Source organism: Salmo salar, chromosome 19 (genome assembly GCF_965601325.2).
Source record: "Salmo salar chromosome 19, fSalSal1, whole genome shotgun sequence".
Taxonomy (NCBI): domain Eukaryota; kingdom Metazoa; phylum Chordata; class Actinopteri; order Salmoniformes; family Salmonidae; genus Salmo; species Salmo salar.
In genome coordinates, this window is record NC_138309.1 from 21,869,512 (window position 1) to 21,888,665 (window position 19,154).

A 19,154-nucleotide genomic window follows, 5' to 3' on the forward strand; every position below is an offset into this window, starting at 1 on the left:
TTCTATGTTTAAATCTAGTTTTCTATTTCTATGTTGGGTTTTTGGTAGGACCTCCAATTAGAGGGAGCTGGTTGTCGTTGCCTCTAATTGGAGGCCGTATTTAGTTGAGGTTTGTTTCACTTATGTTTTGTGGGTGGTTATTTTCTGTATAGCCTGGGAGCCTTATGGAACTGTTTTCGTCGTTTGTTTATTTTGTTTAAGTTTTTTCTTTAAATAAATTAAGAAGATGAGCACTTTACCTGCTGCGCCTTGGTCCAATCCTTACGACGCCCATGACAATATGATGAATATGCAAATACGTATGATATGTTACGAATTCTAGCTAGGTGGCTAATATTAGCTAGCTGGCTAACGTTAACTAGGCTAGGGGTTATGGTTAAGTTTAGGAGTTAGGTGAAAGGGTTAGGGTTAGCTAAAATGATTAATGTTAGGGTTAGGGGAAGGGTTAGCTAAAAGGGTTAGGGTTAGTTAACATGCTAAGTAGTTTCAAAGTAGCTAAAAAGTAGTTGAAAAGTTGCTAATTAGCTAACATGCTAAAGTAGTCCATGATGAGATTGGAACTTGCAACCTTTGGGTTGCTAGATATTCACCTTATACATCCACCCACCCCGCATTAAGTAACCATACCAAATGTAACATATCATACTAATTTGAATGTCCAGGATTTATATTTACTATGTTACCTCTACTTTACGAGACCAGGTTGGCTGCAGATAGGCTAGTGTGCATGATGAGATTATTATGGATAAGAGCGAGAATATTTTGGGGGGTCAAATGGCAGTCTTGCATTGATCATCATGTCACCAGAATAAGACCCTCAATATTTATTGGAAAGGAGCATCAAGATCACTATGCACTTTCACCACCATGTGAAGTTCATCATAATTTATTTGATCTGTAACCTAATAAATGGCATTGTTTCGTAGTGGGAGGACCATACACCATATCATCGCGTGACTACAAGTTTACTTCGATATGATGGTTATCATATCAATAATGGAGCATAAAGGCGCTTCAACCGCCATTTCACACATTCATTTTACAGATACAAAAAGATCCCACCATGTCAAACGAACAGATTAACTGTTGACATTTATAGTTGCACCAAAACGTCCTGTTTCCATCACAGCGGTCTTGTTTTTTTTTATAGTGTGACTTTAAAAACTGTGGATGGAAATGTGGTCCACCATAAAGGAACTTAAGGAACTTTAACGTGCCACTGTTTCTAATCCATTGCCCTGGCCAGCTACAATGTAATCAAATCAAGATATCTCACTCATTTATATAATCAGATCAATAATGTATAATTAAATTCAAGACAACACTTTGTCAATACTAATTTTCAGTTAGAATATAGAAGTTAGAATATACGCCCACCTATTAGATTATTAGAGCATTTGGAAACTCATTATTTTTTTGGAGAAGTAAGCTATTTATTTATTTTGACAGATAATTACCATGCCTTTTTGTCATTTCACACAAAGCTGGATAATAGTAACACAATCCCAAACAAAACAGCATTCAACATCGACCAACATATGGGTCCTACGTGGCTCAGTTGTTTCACGGTGCTTCCCAGGACCACATGTTCATAAAAACTGTAAGTTGCTTTGGATAAAAGTGTCCTTTAAATGGCATATACAATTATGTAAACAGTAACAACAAGTACCAAATTAGACCCATTTCTGACTGACGTTGCCTATCTTATTTACCTGTCTTGGGATCAACAGAGAAGTATGGCTGGCCATGGAGGATGCTGTAGACCACCCTGGCACTGTTTCCATAGGTAGGGTCATCTGCATCTGTGGCTGTCACCTGCATGACATAGGTCCCTGTAAAACATACACATACATTTATAACATTGAGATTGGAGCATTTTTTATGGAATAGTTTTCATCCAGTTTAGTAGCTTGTGCCACCATGTATGCCTCCCAAATGGCACTCTCATTCCCTTTAAAGTGCACTACTTTTGAGCCAGGCTCAGGTCAAAAGTAGTGCACTATGTAGCGAATAGGGAACCATTTGGGACAGAGTCACTTAGACTAAAGTGTGAAGAGGATATGATAGAAGATGAGTGTGGGGCATTGGAACGTTGAATTACTCACTATGTGAAATATACATTTGCAGCTAAGTGGATGCTTAGCCGAAACATACATCAGGGGTAAAATGGCTGCTCAGACACGCATTCATTAGACATTGCCTCCATTATGGAAACAAAGAGTCATGCACAGCAGGAATAGGAAACAGAATGGCAGCCATCCAAACTTCCTGCTGTACCAGGAACAGAGTAATTACTGGTTATAGAAGTATGGGCTCATCCTCTGTAATTACTGAAGCTTCAATCTAAAACACCAATTGCAATTATCCACTGTCTCCACACAAGCATGTAAACCTACCATCAAATCCAATTATTGTATCTATAAGCTCAATTAAACCAAGCCTGTGGCCAAATGAGATTTCTCTGTTTTATCCCATATGTACAGGCTGGGACTGTACAGTCTGCTTGGTGGACATCCAAGAGAAGCTACATGCACAAATGGCCATTGACACATGCTAATCTTTTAGTTGGCTGTAACAAGCCTTTATTAAATAGGCTTTGCGCTGTGAACAGATGGTAACAATTGTATTAAAACATTAGGTGAGAGAGATTAAGCCCTGCACCACCCATCCGGGTAGAATGTAGCTGAGATGCTCTACACGCTCTATTACTGCTATGCCAATGCTAATGGTTAATCACTCATTTACAACTAGGCAGTTTGTGCTGGTTTATCAGCCTGTGCTGTATTCATTTTTTTGCTTGTACGTTTTAGTGATGCAATCCTTTAAGAAACACTTCTATTTCCATAAAGCTTTCAAATACGAGTGCTTGGTTTAAAATGTATTAGTAATAGATAAACAAATCTATGCACCACTTTTTAACTTGGCTCATTCCAGTTCCTTAACCTGTTAGGGCTAGGGGGCAGTATTGACACGGCTGGATAAAAAACGTACCCGATTTAATCTGGTTACTACTCCTGCCCAGTAACTAGAATATGCATATAATTATTATTGGCTTTGGATAGAAAACACTCCAAAGTTTCTAAAACTGTTTGAATGGTGTCTGTGAGTATAACAGAACTCAAATGGCAGGTCAAAACCTGAGAGATTCCTTTACAGGAAGTGGCCTGTCTGACAATTTATTGTCTTTCTTTGAAATCTCATTCAATTACAAAGGATCTCTGCGGTAACGTGACACTTCCCACGGCTCCAATAGGCTCTCAGAGCCCGGGAAAAACCTGAATGTCGTCATTCCAGCCCCAGGCTGAAACACATTATCGCCTTTCTCAAGTGGCCGATCAAGGGACTGTGGGCTTAGGCGCGTGCACTGGCCGCCCCCGTCTGTGTTTTTTCCTCTGTTTGCCGAAAAGGAGATTCCCGGTCGGAATATTATCGCTTTTTTACGAGATAAATTGCATAAAAATTGATTTTAAACAGCGGTTGACATGCTTCGAAGTACGGTAATGGAATATTTAGAATTTTTTTGTCACGAATTGCGCCATGCGCGCGACACTGATTTACCATTTCGGATAGTGTCTGGGACGCACGAACAAAACGCCGCTATTCGGATATAACGATGGATTATTTTGGACCAAACCAACATTTGTTATTGAAGTAGCAGTCCTGGGAGTGCATTCTGACGAAGACAACAAAAGGTAATCAAACTTTTATAATAGTAAATCTGATTTTGGTGAAGGCTAAACTTGCCGGGTGTCTAAATAGCTAGCCCGTGATGGCTGGGCTATGTACTTAGAATATTGCAAAATGTGCTTTCACCAAAAAGCTATTTTAAAATTGGACATATCGAGTGCATAGAGGAGTTCTGTATCTATAATTCTTAAAATAATTGTTATGCTTTTTGTGAACGTTTATCGTGAGTAATTTAGTAAATTGTTAGTAAATTCCCCGGAAGTTTGCGGGGGGTATGCTAGTTCTGAACGTCACATGCTAATGTAAAAAGCTGGTTTTTGATATAAATATGAACTTGATTGAACAAAACATGCATTTATTGTATAACATAATGTCCTAGGATTGTCATCTGATGAAGATCATCAAAGGTTAGTGCTGCATTTAGCTGTCTTCTGGGTTTTTGTGACATTATATGCTAGCTTGAAAAATGGGTGTCTGATTATTTCTGGCTGGGTACTCTGCTGACATAATCTAATGTTTTGCTTTCGTTGTAAAGCCTTTTTGAAATCGGACAGTGTGGTTAGATTAACGAGAGTCTTGTCTTTAAATGGCTGTAAAACAGTCATATGTTTGAGAAATTGAAGTAATAGGATTTTTAAAGGTATTTGAAAATCGCGCCACAGGATTCAACTGGCTGTTACGTAGGTGGGACGAATTCGTCCCGCCTGCCCTAGAGAGGTTAATATTCTTTGAAAATAAAACTACAGTTTTAATTGGTGTTTTGAATCCACACCCCATTTCCCTAAGGAAGGCCTATCAGTTCCATTCATTTCATTAATGTAATTAGCAGTGATTCCTATTTTTCTCAGGCACACGCTCCATAAACACCCGATTTAACCATTTATCACACACACTGCAGACAGTGTTGCCAACAATTATTCAGGGACATCCGCTATTGGCTACTTGATTTGTCACCAGAAGTCGCTAAATCACGTGTTGCTGCGATGACGGCACAGCTGCTGTCCCCGACATAGCGTTTTTGCACCCTCTTTATCCGCATGTCATGTAAAAATCTTCCAAGAGTCAAATAGTTCCCAATCGTTCTGATGGTGTTGTGATTGTGAAGTCATGTTGTAAAAACTCACATCGTGAAAATGTTCCCAGTCAATAATTGCATGTGCGTTTGTGTGGATGTCTGTGCTCGTGCAGATTTTTCTCTCACACCGCCTCGCCCTTGATTTAGCTAGCGAATGAGCATAATTAGCTGTAAACTGGTTGAGATGGCTTGTTCTCAGAGGCGTGCAGTTTTAACTTGTTTGTACAGCTAGCTAGCTAACTAACAAATAAACAAACAAATATATATATATGCACTGTCAATCGAAAACGTTATTTTCAAAGAATATTAAGGAACTGGAATGAGCCAAGATAAAAGTGGTGCATAGATTTGTTTAGCTATTATTAATACATTTTAAACCAAACACTCATATTTGAAAGCTTTATGGAAATAGAGATGTTTCTTAAAGGATTGCATCACTAAAACACACAAGCAAAAACATGAATACAGCACATTCTGATAAACCAGCACAAACTGCCTAGTTGTGATTAACCATTAGCATCGCAAATAATCTCTCCTCACATCAACCCTCAGCACTTTGACTCGCAAGTCCTGGTATTTATATGCTGATCTCACGTCTCAACAAGCTTCTGATACAATCTTCAATACTCCTGCCCACCATTGATTGGCAGATGTATGAAGCAAATGTGTGTGCCCACAAGCACAGTTTTTGAGCTCGAGGGATGTGAGAGAAACAGCCGCACGAGCTCAGCCATCCATATAAAGAGAATATTGCGCGTGCAATTATTGAATTGGGAACATTTTCACGCTGGGAGAGATTTTGCAGCATGACATCACAATCAGAACACAATCAAAACGATTTTGAACTATTTCACACTGGGAAGATTTTTACATGACACCTTACACCCCCTGCCCTTGTTCTTCTCTGCCTGTGTCTGCGCTGTTGCTGTGATTTCTGTTGCTCAGACAGCTTCTCCCACTCTTGTTTGCATCAGAACTGAGTGGGAAAAGTTGCTAAATGCTATCAAAACCATAGAAACCCTCTGTGTCAAAACTCCCCAAAGGCAGCCTGAAAAGTAGTTGAATTCGCCAAATATAGGACAAAGTCGCTAAATTGTCAAGAGTGACTGCAGAATAATCTGAAAATAATAATTATTTCTAAAGCATGCTCAATCCCTCGTTTAAAGGTGCAATAACGTTTGAATAGTTCACCTAGTGACAAAGCAAGCAATGTATAGTATAGAGAATCCTTGTACCATCTAAACCGCTGTGAAATGTATTTTCAATAAGCCAAAATATTGTATTTTCAGCTGTTTAAAGCTGGTGTACAAAACTGAAACTGCTTTCAATGAGAATGACAGATCTATGACACACATTTTGTATGTGAATTTGGTTGGGTTGCGCAAAAAGTTACATATTGCATCTTTAAAGGAAATAGTTATTTCGCAGGCAGGTCCTAAATTCTCAAAAAACACACACAACACACAGAGACTAAAGTCTGCTTCAGTGCCTTCCATCTCTTTTTCCCTGCAGTGAGTTGTAGAATGAACCATGTTTTCGATCAGCTTGAAAGGGACCATACGGATTTAGAGCCCAGTTTGTGTGTGGAGTGTACAGGTAACTGCCAAAATAAAGGAAACTCTTGAGTAAATGAGGGATGCAAAGCAGTGGTGGAAAAAGTACCCAATTGTCATACCTGAGTAAAAGTAAAAATACCTTAATAGAAGATGAGTCAAATAAAAGTGAAAGTAACCCAGTAAAATACTACTTGAGTAAAAGTCTAAAATTATTTGCTTGTAAATATAATTGCTAAAATATTCTTAAGTGTCAAAAGTAATATCAAGCCAACCAGAGTTTCATGTTTTTTAAATTTACACTCCAATTTACACTCCCTACTGCCAGATCAGAGGCAGTAGGGATGACGAGGGTTGTTCTCTTGATAAGTATGTGAACTGGACCATTTTCTGTCCTGCTATGCATTCAAAGAGAAACAAGTACTTTTGGGCATCAGGGAAAATGTACAGCGGCTTGCGAAAGTATTCACCCTTGGCATTTTTTCTATTTTGTTGCCTTACACCCTGGAATTAACTTCTCTAGGGTAGGGGGCAGAATTTTGACATCCGGATGAAAGGCATGCCCGTAGTAAACTGCCTGATACTCAGGCTCAGAAGGTAGGATATGCATATTATTAGTAGATTTGGATAGAAAACACTCTGAAGTTTCTAAAATTCTTTGAATGATGTCTGTGAGTATAACAGAACTCATATGGCAGGCAAAAACCTGAGAAAAATCCAACCAGGAAGTGTGGAAATCTGAGGTTTGTAGTTTTTCAAGTGATTGCCTATACAGTATATAGTGACTTAGGGTTCATATTGTACTTCCTAAGGCTTCCACTAGATGTCAACAGTCTTTAGAATGTTGTTTCATGCTTCTACTGTGACTGGGGAGAGAATAAGAGCTGACTCAACAAGTGGACTGCCTGAGGCCAATGAGTTGTTTACTGCGCAGTCACACAGGCACGCCGTTCCTTCTTTTTCCTCTGTAATGAATACGCTATTGTCCTTTTGGAATATTATTGAAGATTTATGATAAAAAAGACCCTAAGGATGGATGGATTGTAAACATCGTTTGACATGTTTCTATGAACGTAAAACTAACTTTTTTTGACTTTTCGTCGTGACATTTGCGCGCACTTCCTGCATTTGGATTGATGGACTAAACGCGAGAACAAAAAGGAGGTATTTGGACATAAATTATGGACTTTATCGAACAAAACAAACATTTATTGTCGAACTGGGATTCCTGGGAGTGCATTCTGATGAAGATCATCAAAGGTAAGTGAATACTTATAATGCTATTTCTGATTTTAGTTGACTCCAAAATGGCGGGTATCTGTATTGCTTGTTGTTGTTGTCTGAGCGCTGTACTCAGATTATTGAGTAACTGTTGAATATTTTATCAACGTTTATGATGAGTATTTCTGTATATTGATGTGCTCATTCACCGGAAGTTTTGGGAGGCAAAACATTTCTGAACATTACACTCCAATGTAAAATGGGGTTTTTGAATATAAATATGAACTTTATCGAGCAAAACATACATGTATTGTGTAACATGAAGTCCTATGAGTCCCATCTGATGAAGACCATCAAAGGTTAGTGATTAATTTTAGCTGTATTTCTGGTTTTTGTGACGCCTCTCCTTGCTTGGAAATTGGCTGTGTGGTTTTTCTTGTCTTGGCGCTGTCCTAACATAATCTAATGTTATGCTTTCGCCGTACAGCCTTTTTGAAATCGGACAATGTGGTTGGATTAATGAGAAGTGTATCTGTTAAATGGGATATAATAGTTGTATAGTTGAGAAATTTGAATTATGAGATTTTTGTTGTTTTGAATTTGCCACCCTGCTATTTCACTGGCTGTTGAATAGGGTGTCCCGCGGTTGGGACGCTAGCGTCCCACATACCCCAGAGAGGTAGAAATAGATTTTTGGGTAGTTTGTATCATTTGATTTACACAACATGCCTACCACTTTGAAGACGCAAAATATTTTTTATTGTGAAACAAACAAGAACTAAGGCAAAAGAACAGAACTTGAGCATGCATAACTGTAACTGTTCTGCCCCTGAACAAGGCAGTTAACCCACTGTTCCTAGGCCATCACTGATAAGAATTTGTTCTTAACTGACATGCCTAGTTAAATAAAGGTAAAATATATATATAATAATTTAAAAAAAAATAATCCCCCCCAAAATCAATACTTTGAAGAGCCAGCTTTTGCAGCAATTACAGCTGCAAGTCTCTTGGGGTATGTCTCTATAAGCTTGGCATATCAAGCCACTGGGATTTTTGCCCATTCTTCAAGGCAAAACTGCTACAGCTCCTTCAAGTTGGATGGGTTCCGCTGGTGTACAGCAATCTTTAAGTCATACCACAGATTCTCAATTGGATTGAGGTCTGGGCTTTGACTAGGCCATTCCAAGACATTTAAATGTTTCCCCTTAAACCACTCGAGTGTTGCTTTAGCAGTATGCTTAGGGTCATTGTCCTGCTGGAAGGTGAACCTTCGTCCCAGTCTCAAATCTCTGGAAGACTGAACCAGGTTTCCCTTAGGAATTTCCCTGTTTTTAGCGCCATCCATCATTCCTTCAATTATGACCAGTTTCCCAGTCCCTGCCGATGAAAAACATCCCCACAACATGATGCTACCACCACGCTTCACTGTGGGGATGGTGTTCTCGGAGTGACAAGAGGTGCTGGGTTTGCGCCAGACATTGCATTTTCCTTGATGGCCAAAAAGATTCATTTTAGTCTCATCTGACCAGAGTCCATTCTTCCATATGTTTGGGGACTCTCCCACATGCCTTTTGGCGAACACCAAACTGTCACGCAGAGCACACTCAGACAAGGAGACTGGGTTGAGGTAACCAAGGTATTTTTTTAACATGGGGGAAGATAGAGTGCAGGCCAGGGAAAGCTCAGGCAGGTTGCTGGAAACCAGGTGCGGAGGCTGAGGCTGAAGCGAGAGGTGTGGGGACAGGGAAAGCAGGTCCGGAGGGAGCGTAGAGTGGGGAATCCAGGACAGAGTAGCATGACTGACGAGAAGTCGGACTGGAGACAGGGACCAGAGTCAGAGCAGGCAGAACTGTAGTGGAGAGGAAACAGATCCAGCCAAGGGAAAACAGGTGCAACTGGAGCAAACGGCTAGAATCATGGACTGACTGGGCAGAGATTACGATCTGGCAGTGTGGAAGTGGCAGGACTGAGTATTTGTAGAGGTCTTGATTATGGAACAGATTGCAGCTGGTGGGGATCTGCTCTGACTCCAGCACACCTATCTCCGCCCACACAATCACACACACAGAGGGAGAGGGAGAGAGCACTGGGGGAGTGGCGGCAGGTCAAGGAGATCACCGGATGAGCACTAGAGGGCGTGGCAGGAGCAGATGTGACACAAACGTGTTTGCTTAATTTTTTCTTTAACCTCTTACATCTAGACGTTCCGCTAGCGGAACACCTGCTCCAATATCCAATGATAGGCGTGGCGCGAATTACAAATTCCTCAAAAATACAAAAACTTCATTTTTTCAAACATATGACTATTTCACAGCATTTTAAAGACAAGACTCTCCTTTATCTAACCACACTGTCCGATTTCAAAAAGGCTTTACAACGAAAGCAAAACATTAGATTATGTCAGCAGAGTACCAAGCCAGAAATAATCAGACACCCATTTTTCAAGCTAGCATATAATGTCACAAAAACCCAGAAGACAGCTAAATGCAGCACTAACGTTTGATGATCTTTATCAGATGACAACCCTAGGACATTATGTTATACAATACATGCATGTTTTGTTCAATCAAGTTCATATTTATATCAAAAAACTGCTTTTTACATTAGCATGTGACGTTCAGAACTGGCATACCCCCCGCAAACTTCCGGCGAATTCACTAAGAATTTACTAAATTACTCACGATAAACGTTCACAAAAAGCATAACAATTATTTTAAGAATTATAGATACAGAACTCCTCTATGCACTCGATATGTCCGATTTTAAAATAGCTTTTTGGTGAAAGCACATTTTGCAATATTCTAAGTACATAGCCCAGGCATCACGGGCTAGCTATTTAGACACCCGGCAAGTTTAGCACTCACCAATATCAGGTTTACTATTCTAAAAGTTTGATTACCTTTTGTTGTCTTCGTCAGAATGCACTCCCAGGACTGCTACTTCAATAACAAATGTTGGTTTGGTCCAAAATAATTCATCGTTATATCCGAATAGCGGCGTTTTGTTCGTGCGTCCCAGACACTATCTGAAATGGTAAATCAGGGTCGTGCGCATGGCGCAATTCGTGACAAAAAAAATCGAAATATTCCATTACCGTACTTCAAAGCATGTCAACCGCTGTTTAAAATCCATTTTTATGCCATTTTTCTCGTAAAAAAGCGATAATATTCCGACCGGGAATTTCCTTTTAGCTAAACAGAGGAAAGTAAACAAAGCTTTCGGTCGACGCGGGCACGAGCCTGAGTCTCACAGTACTGTAACCAGCCACTACCCAAACGCGCTACTTTTTTTCAGCCAGAGCCTGCAAAGCCACGGTTCAGCTTTTTACCGCCTTCTGAGACCCTATGGCAGCCGTAGGAAGTGTCACGGGACAGCTAAGATCCTCACTCTTCAATAAACAGAGACAAGAAGAACGACACCTTGTCAGACAGGCCACTTCCTGCCTGAAACCTTGTCAGGTTTTTGCCTGCCAAATGAGTTCTGTTATACTCACAGACACCATTCAAACAGTTTTAGAAACTGTAGGGTGTTTTCTATCCATACGTAATAAGTATATGCATATTCTAGTTACTGGGTAGGAGTGGTAACCAGATTAAATCGGGTACGTTTTTTTATCCAGCCGTGAAAATACTGCCCCCTAGCCATAACAGGCTAGGGGGTAGCAACGAACCCTGAGACGGGATTGCTAGCAAGGCTGGAAATTCAAAACCTCAAAAATCTAATAATTTCAATTTCTCAAACAATCAGCTATTTTACACAATTTAAAAGATAAACATCTCCTTAATCTAACCACATTGTTCGATTTTCAAAGAGGCTTTACGGCAAAAGCATAAAGTTAGATTATGTTAGGACAGTACATAGCCACAAAAGTACAAACATCCATTTTCAATTCAAGGTCAGGCGTCACCAAAAGCAGAAACCAGCTAAAATTATGCACTAACCTTTGACAATCTCCATCAGATGACACTCCTAGGACATTATGTTATACAATACATGCATTTTTTGTTCCATCAAGTTCATATTTATATCCAAAAACAGCATTTTACAGTAGCGGTGAAATTCAGATTTTTTTCTTCTCTGAAATGCTTCCGGTGAACAACGTTACAATTTACAAAATTACTATTCGAAAACATTGGTAAATTATAATATTGTCATTCAAAGATTTATAGTTTAACATTTCGTAAATGCTACTGTATTGACAGATTTCAAAATAACTTTACTGGGAAATCACAAGTTGCAATAAACCGGGTGCTGTGCTAAGAACAATAGGCTAGGCTATATAGGTTAGCATCATCTTGTAACCATGTAATATCAATAATACTATTGTCAATAATCCCTTACCTTTGATTATCTTCATCCATTGGCACTTCCAGGAATCCCAGGTCCAGAACAAATGTGGTTTCTTTTGACAAAGTTCATAATTGATGTCGAAATAACTCCAAGTTGTTAGCGCTTCGGTAGGCTACTAAAAAGTAGCGCGGGGGGGGGAAGTCACGGCGAAAAGTAAAAAAAATAATCTATTTACGTTCGTTCAAACATGTCAAACGTTGTTTAGCATCAATCTTTAGAGCCATTTTTAACGTGAAATATCAGTAATGTTTCAACCCGACCTCTCCTGTGTCTTGAAAAACGTATTTGAAAAATGTATCGCATCACATGATTGCGCAGGTGCAGCCAATAATGAAGTGACGACATCCCAGGGAGGTCAACTTCTCTTCCTTGTCATCCGGTCTCTGTTCATCATAGACGCTTCAAACAACTTTATAAAGATCGTTGACATCTAGTGGAAGCCGTAGGAAGTGCGAAATGAATCCTTTCTCACTGTGTTATCTATTAACAATGACTCAAAAAAAAATTGTACAGCCACAAAATTATTATTTTCTTCTCAGGTTTTTGCCTGCCATATGAGTTTTGTTATACTTACAGACACCATTCAAACAGTTTTAGAAATTTCAGAGTGTTTTCTATCCAAATCTGGTAATAATATGCATATCCTAGCTTCTGAGTTGGTGTAGGTGGCAGTTAAAAATGGGCACATATTTTTTTCAAAATTCTCAATACTGCCCCTTAGCCCCAACAGGTTGCAATGGCTTTCTTCTGGCCACTCTTTCGTAAAGCCCAGCTCTGTGGAGTGTACGACTTAGTGGTCCTTTGGACAGATACTCCAATCTCCGCTGTGGAGCTTTGCAGCTCCTTCAGGGTTATCTTTGGTCTCTTTGTTGCCTCTCTGATTATTGCCATCCTTGCCTGGTCTGTGAGTTTTGGTGGGCGGCCCTGTCTTGGCAGGTTTGTTGTGATGCCATATTCTTTCAAATTTTTAATAATGGATTTAATGGTGCTCCATGTGATGTTCAAAGTTTGTGATATTTTTTTATAACCCAGACCTGACCTGTACTTCTCCACAACTTTGTCCCTGACCTGTTTGGAGACCTCCTTGGTCTTCATAGTGCCACTTGCTTGGTGTTGTCCCTTGGTTAGTGGTGTTGCAGACTCTGGGGCCTTTCAGAACAGGTGTATATATACTGAGATCATGTGACACTTAGATTGTACACAGGTGGACTTTATTTAACTAATTATGTGACTTCTGAAGGTAATTGGTTGAACTAGATCTTATTTAGGGGCTTCATAGTAAAGGGGTGAATACATATGCACGCACCACTTACTTTTCCGTTTTGAATGTTTTTAAACAAGTAATTTTTTTGATTTCACTTCACCATTTTGAACTACTTGAACTATGTCCATTACATGAAATCTAAATAAAAATAAATTGAAATTACAGGTTGTAATGAAACAAAATAGTAAAAATGCGAAGGGGGTGAATACTTTTGCAAAGCACTGTATGGAGTAAAAAGTACATTATTTTCTTTAGGGATGTAGTGAAGTAAAAGTAAATGCTGTCAAAAATAGAAATACTAAAGTAAATTACATATACCCGATAAACTACTTATGTAGTACTTTACACCACTCAGGCAAAGTATATTGAAAGTAATTGCATCCACATAGGTATAGTTCCTAAGTTACTTAAGCAATTGTCATCCCATCATCCTTAGGTTAATGTATAAAAATGCCCCAGTTGACCATTTTTTTGGCTACCATGGCTAGAAGAAGGGATCTCAGTGACTTTGAAAGGGGGGTCTCAAAGGAGCATAGGGGGTTTAAAATGTGTGTGTGTGTGTGTGTGTGTGTGTGTGTGTGTGTGTGTGTGTGTGTGTGTGTGTGTGTGTGTGTGTGTGTGTGTGTGTGTCAGTCAGTCAGTCAGTCAGTCAGTCACCCTTATGGGAGATTATGGAGCGGCACCTGAGACAGTGTTTTACAACACCATCAACAAAACACCAACTGATGTAATTTCTCGTGGAAGAAGGTCTCTGGGTAAACCCATAGGTCTCTGGTTAAAAGAAGTGCACTAAAAAGGGAATAGGCCACACAAAGTATTTTCTGATATTTCTTCTTACCTACAGGTGACATCTCAGGGACACTAGCTGTGTACGGACCTTCCAGAAACTTCGGCTCATTGTCGTTGATGTCCTGGACTTTGATCACAAACTGTGATTCGGGCTCCATGGGCATGTTTGTGTCGATATCAACAGCCTGGGCACGAAGGGTGTAGTAAGGCTTCACCTCCCTGTCAAGGCTTCTTAAGGCATGGATATCCCCGGTCGTTGCATCGATGGTGAAAATGGAGCCAGCCCCTTCTCCCATGAGAGTGTACTTCACTGCGCTCTCGCCCTTATCCAGGTCAGTGTGCAGCTACAAGACAAGAGAAAAAGGACAGGTTCAGTCCTAACATACTGCTAATGATTCATTGAGACCACTGAGGGAGAACAGTTTAATGTTAAGGCAGTTAATGAAGTGAGTCGATGGGAATCACTGCACTTACTGACTGCACTTATAAAATACAAAGAAAAACCCCCACATACAATATACATTGAGTGCACAAAACATTAAGAAATAAAGATTGAGTTCCGCCCCCAGCCTCACTTTGTCGGGGCATGGACTCTACAAGGTGTCGAAAGCATTCCATAGGGATGCTGGCCCATGTTGACTCCAATGCTTCCCACAGTTGTGTCAAGTTGGTTGGATGTCCTTTGGGTGGTGGACCATTCTTGATACACACGGGAAACTGTTGAGCGTGAAAAACCCAGCAGCATTGACACAAACCGGTGTGCCTGGCACTTACTACCATACCCCTTTCAAAGGCACTTACATATTGTCTTGCCCATTCACCCTCTGAATGGCACACATACACAATCCATGTCTCAATTGTCTCAAGGCTTAAAAATACTTTTTTAATCTGTCTCATCCCCTTCATCTACACTGATTGAAGTGGATTTAACAAGTGACATCAATAAGGGATCATAACTTTCACCTGGTCAGTCTATGTCATGGAAAGAGCAGGTGTTCTTCATGATTTGTACACTCATTCTATACAAAGTAGTGTACCTGTTTGGCCCAGATCTGGTAGAAAAAGTTAGGTATTTGGGATGTGCATATTACCTATATGATGACACTCCCAACAATACGGATATTAATTTGATCACCCTGTTGTTTCAGGAAACTTAATCTAAAGTTACTTCAACCTAGTTAGTAAGTGAAGCTGACAAATTTATATTTAACGACTGTTGAGTTGAACTTGAAACTTTTGGTCAAAAGTAACATTCTTTTAAGATTCTTCATCGTGAGCACACTTAACACTTCATCTGGGATTTGAACTCATAATCTCTTGGTTGCCAGTGACTTGAATTTCCTGCTATGCCAACAGGTCTGTGGGCATGGAAGAGTTTGGCCACATATTAATTGAGAAGAGTTTATTATGTACTTTGCTAAAACAACTTAAAAATGACAGAGGAATAACTTTTTGAGGCTATTAAATCCTTTCAGTCTGAAAAAAACCACGGCTTGATGGCATACAGAGGTATAGAGGTATATATGGCCTTTATATGCTCAAAGCTCCATTGTTAGCTTGTTTTAACTACTCCTATAGAAATGGCAGTCTGTCAGGTACTCAGCGGGAAGGTCTGATTTCACTATTATTAAAACAAGACCCAGATGGCAAATATAAAGATCCAGTCTATCTTAAAAACTCGAGGCCTCTTACACTTCAATGTTGTGATGCAAAAATACAAGCGAAATGCATAGCACTCAGAATTAAAAAGGTTTTACCAGGTATTGCTCAGACTGATCAGACAGTTTTTTTTACATGGACGATAGATTGGAGATAATATACGACAACTACTAGAAGTAAAAGAACATCATGAAACATCTAAGAAGCCAGGCCTGATATTTATAGCGGATTTTGAAAAGGCCTTTGATAAAGTAAGACTCGATTGTATTTATAAATGCCTGGATTTTTTCAATTTCGGTGATTCTCTTATAAAATGGTTAAAGGTAATGAATAGCAACCCCAGGTGTAAAATAGTACATAGCGGCTACTTCTCAGAGAGTTTTGAATTGTCAAGAGAAGTTAAACAAGGGTGTCTGCTGTCACCATATCTATTCGTCATGGCCATCGAAATGCTAGCTATTAAAATCAGATCAAATAACAACATTAGAGGATTAGAAATCCAAGGCTTAAAAACAAAGGTGTCCATGTACAGTTGAAGTCAGAAGTTTACATACACCTTAGCCAATTACATTTAAACTCAGTTTTAATTAATTCATGACATTTCATCATAGTAAAAATGCCCTGTCTTAGGTCAGTTAGGATCATCACTTTCTTTTACGAATGTGAAATGTCAGAATAATAGTAGAGAGAATGATTTATTTCAACTTGTATTTCTTTCATCACATTCCCAGTGATCAGAAGTTTACATACACTCAATTAGTATTTGGTAGCATTGCCTTTAAATTGTTTAACTTGGGTCAAACGTTTAAGGGTAGCCTTCCACAAGCTTCCCACAATAAGTTGAGTGAATTTTGTCCCATTCCTCCTGACAGAGCTGCTGTAACTGAGTCAGGTTTGTAAGGCCTCCTTGCTCGCACGCACTTTTTCAGTTCTGCCCACAAATGTTCTATAGGGGATTGAGGTCAGGGCTTTCTGATGGCCATTCTAATACCTTGACTTTGTTGTCCTTAAGCCATTTTGCCACAACTTTGGAAGTGTGCTTGGGGTCATTGTCCATTTGGAAGACCCATTTGCGACCAAGCTTTAACTTCCTGACTGTCTTGAGATGTTGCTTCATTATATCCACATCTTTTATCTCCCTCATGATGCCATCTATTTTGTGAAGTGCACCAGTTCCTCCTGCAGCAAAGCAACCCCACAACATGATGCTGCCACCCCCGTGCTTCACGGTTGGATTGGTGTTCTTCAGCTTGCAAGCCTCACTCTTTTTCCTCCAAACATAACGATGGACATTATGGCCAAACAGTTCTATTTTTGTTTCATCAGACAAGAGGACATTTCTCCAAAAAGTACGATGTTTGTTCCCATGTGCAAACCATAGTCTGGCTATTTTATGGCGGTTTTGGAGCGGTGGCTTTTTCCTTGCTGAGCGGCCTTTCAGGTTATGTCGATATAGGACTCGATTTACTGTGGATATAGATACTTTCTACCTGTTTCCTCCAGCATCTTCACAGGGTCCCTTTCTGTTGTTCTGGGATTGATTTGCACTTTTCGCACCAAAGTACGTTCATCTCTAGGAGACAGAACGCGTCTCCTTCCTGAGCGGTATGACGACTGCGTGGTCCCATGGTGTTTATACTTGCGTACTATTGTTTGTACTGATGAACGTGGTACCTTCAGGCATTTGGAATTCGTCCCACCTACGCAACAGCCAGTTGAATCCCGTGGCGCGATTTTCAAATACCTTAGAAATGCTATTACTTCAATTTCTCAAACATATGACTATTTTACACCATTTTAAAGACAAGACTCTCGTTAATCTAACCACACTGTCCGATTTCAAAAAGGCTTTACAACGAAAGCAAAACATTAGATTATGTCAGCAGAGTACCCAGCCAGAAATAATCAGACACCCATTTTTCAAGCTAGCATATAATGTCACAAAAACCCATAAGACAGCTAAATGCAGCACTAACCTTTGATGATCTTCATCAGATGACAATCCTAGGACATTATGTTATACAATACATGCATGTTTTGTTCAATCAAGTTCATATTTATATCAAAAACCAGCTTTTTACATTAGCATGTGACGTTCAGAACTAGCATACCCCCCGCAAACTTCCGGGGAATTTACTAACAATTTACTAAATTATTCACGATAAACGTTCACAAAAAACATAACAATTATTTTAAGAATTATAGATACAGAACTCCTTTGTGCAATCGAGGTGTCCGATTTTAAAATAGCTTTTCGGTGAAAGCACATTTTGCAATATTCTCAGTAGATAGCCCAGCCATCACGGCTAGCCATTTAGACACCGACCAAGTTTAGCCCTGACCAAAGTCAGATTTACTATTACAAAAGTTTGATTACCTTTGTTGTCTTCGTCAGAATGCACTCCCAGGACTGCTACTTCAATAACAAATGTTGGTTTGGTCCAAAATAATCCATCGTTATATCCAAATAGCGGCGTTTTGTTCGTGTGTTCAAGACACTATCCGAAATGGTAAATCAGGGTTACGAGCATGGCGCAATTCGTGACAAAAAAAATCAAAATATTCCATTACCGTACTTCGAAGCATGTCAACCGCTATTTAAAATCCATTTTTATGCCATTTTTCTCGTAAAAAAGCGATAATATTCCGACCGGGAATCTCCGTTTAGGTAAACAGAGGAAAGAAAACAAAGCATTCGGTCGACGCGGGCACGAGCCTGAGTCTCACAGTACTGTAACCAGCCACTACCCAAACGCGCTACTTTTTTTCAGCCAGAGCCTGCAAAGCCACGATTCAGCTTTTTGACGCCTTCTGAGAGACCATGTGAGCCGTAGGACGTGTCACGTAACAGCAGAGATCCTTTGTAATGGATAGAGATGGCAAAGAAGGCCAAGAAATGGTCAGACAGGGTACTTCCTGTACAGAATCTTCTCAGGTTTTGAACTGCCATTTGAGTTCTGTTATACTCACAGACACCATTCAAACAGTTTTAAAAACTTTGGACTGTTTTCTATCCAAAGCCAATAATTATATGCATATTCTAGTTACTGGCCAGGAGTAGTAACCAGATTAAATCGGGTACGTTTTTTATCCAGCCGTGTCAATACTGCCCCCTAGCCCTAACAGGTTAAGGAACTGGAATAATAACCACTTACCCCAAAAATGGGGGAGGCAGGTGGCAGCGGGAGGAGGTAGGGAACTGGTCTGTCTGCCCTATATTAAGGATCAAAACTGGCAGAGGAATAAAAATAGCATAAATAGGAAAGTATAGCAGTTTCATTTGAGGACCAGGAAGTTGACAGCTGTGCCATACAGATTTTTGATGTACCGATTCCGTGGTACAGGGTGTATGAGTTGATATATAAAACGTAGCAAGACTCAAGCCTTCGTGCTTTTCAGCTAAAATTATTATATAGAATTCTTTCCACCAACAAAATGTTGAACATTTGGGGCATACAATCATCAAAGCTCTGCAGATTTTGTTGTGAGGATACAGAATCAATAGGCCATTTATTTTGGTATTGCCCTCAGGTAGCCTGTTTCTGGTCTCAGGTTG

At 39.8% G+C, this 19,154-nt stretch overlaps 1 protein-coding gene across 1 annotated transcript in view; it reads right to left on the reverse strand.

The window, feature by feature from the left end:
- The window catches only part of LOC106578565 (cadherin-12), a 251,807-nt gene that overhangs the window by 100,771 nt on the left and 131,882 nt on the right, over nucleotides 1-19,154 (reverse strand). Inside the window, exons 3-4 of the mRNA XM_014157554.3 lie at nucleotides 13,989-14,283; nucleotides 1,713-1,832 (exon numbers count right to left, since the gene is read on the reverse strand). Coding sequence (XP_014013029.2) covers nucleotides 1,713-1,832; nucleotides 13,989-14,283 — 415 coding nt within the window. The remainder of the gene's footprint in view (nucleotides 1-1,712; nucleotides 1,833-13,988; nucleotides 14,284-19,154) is intronic.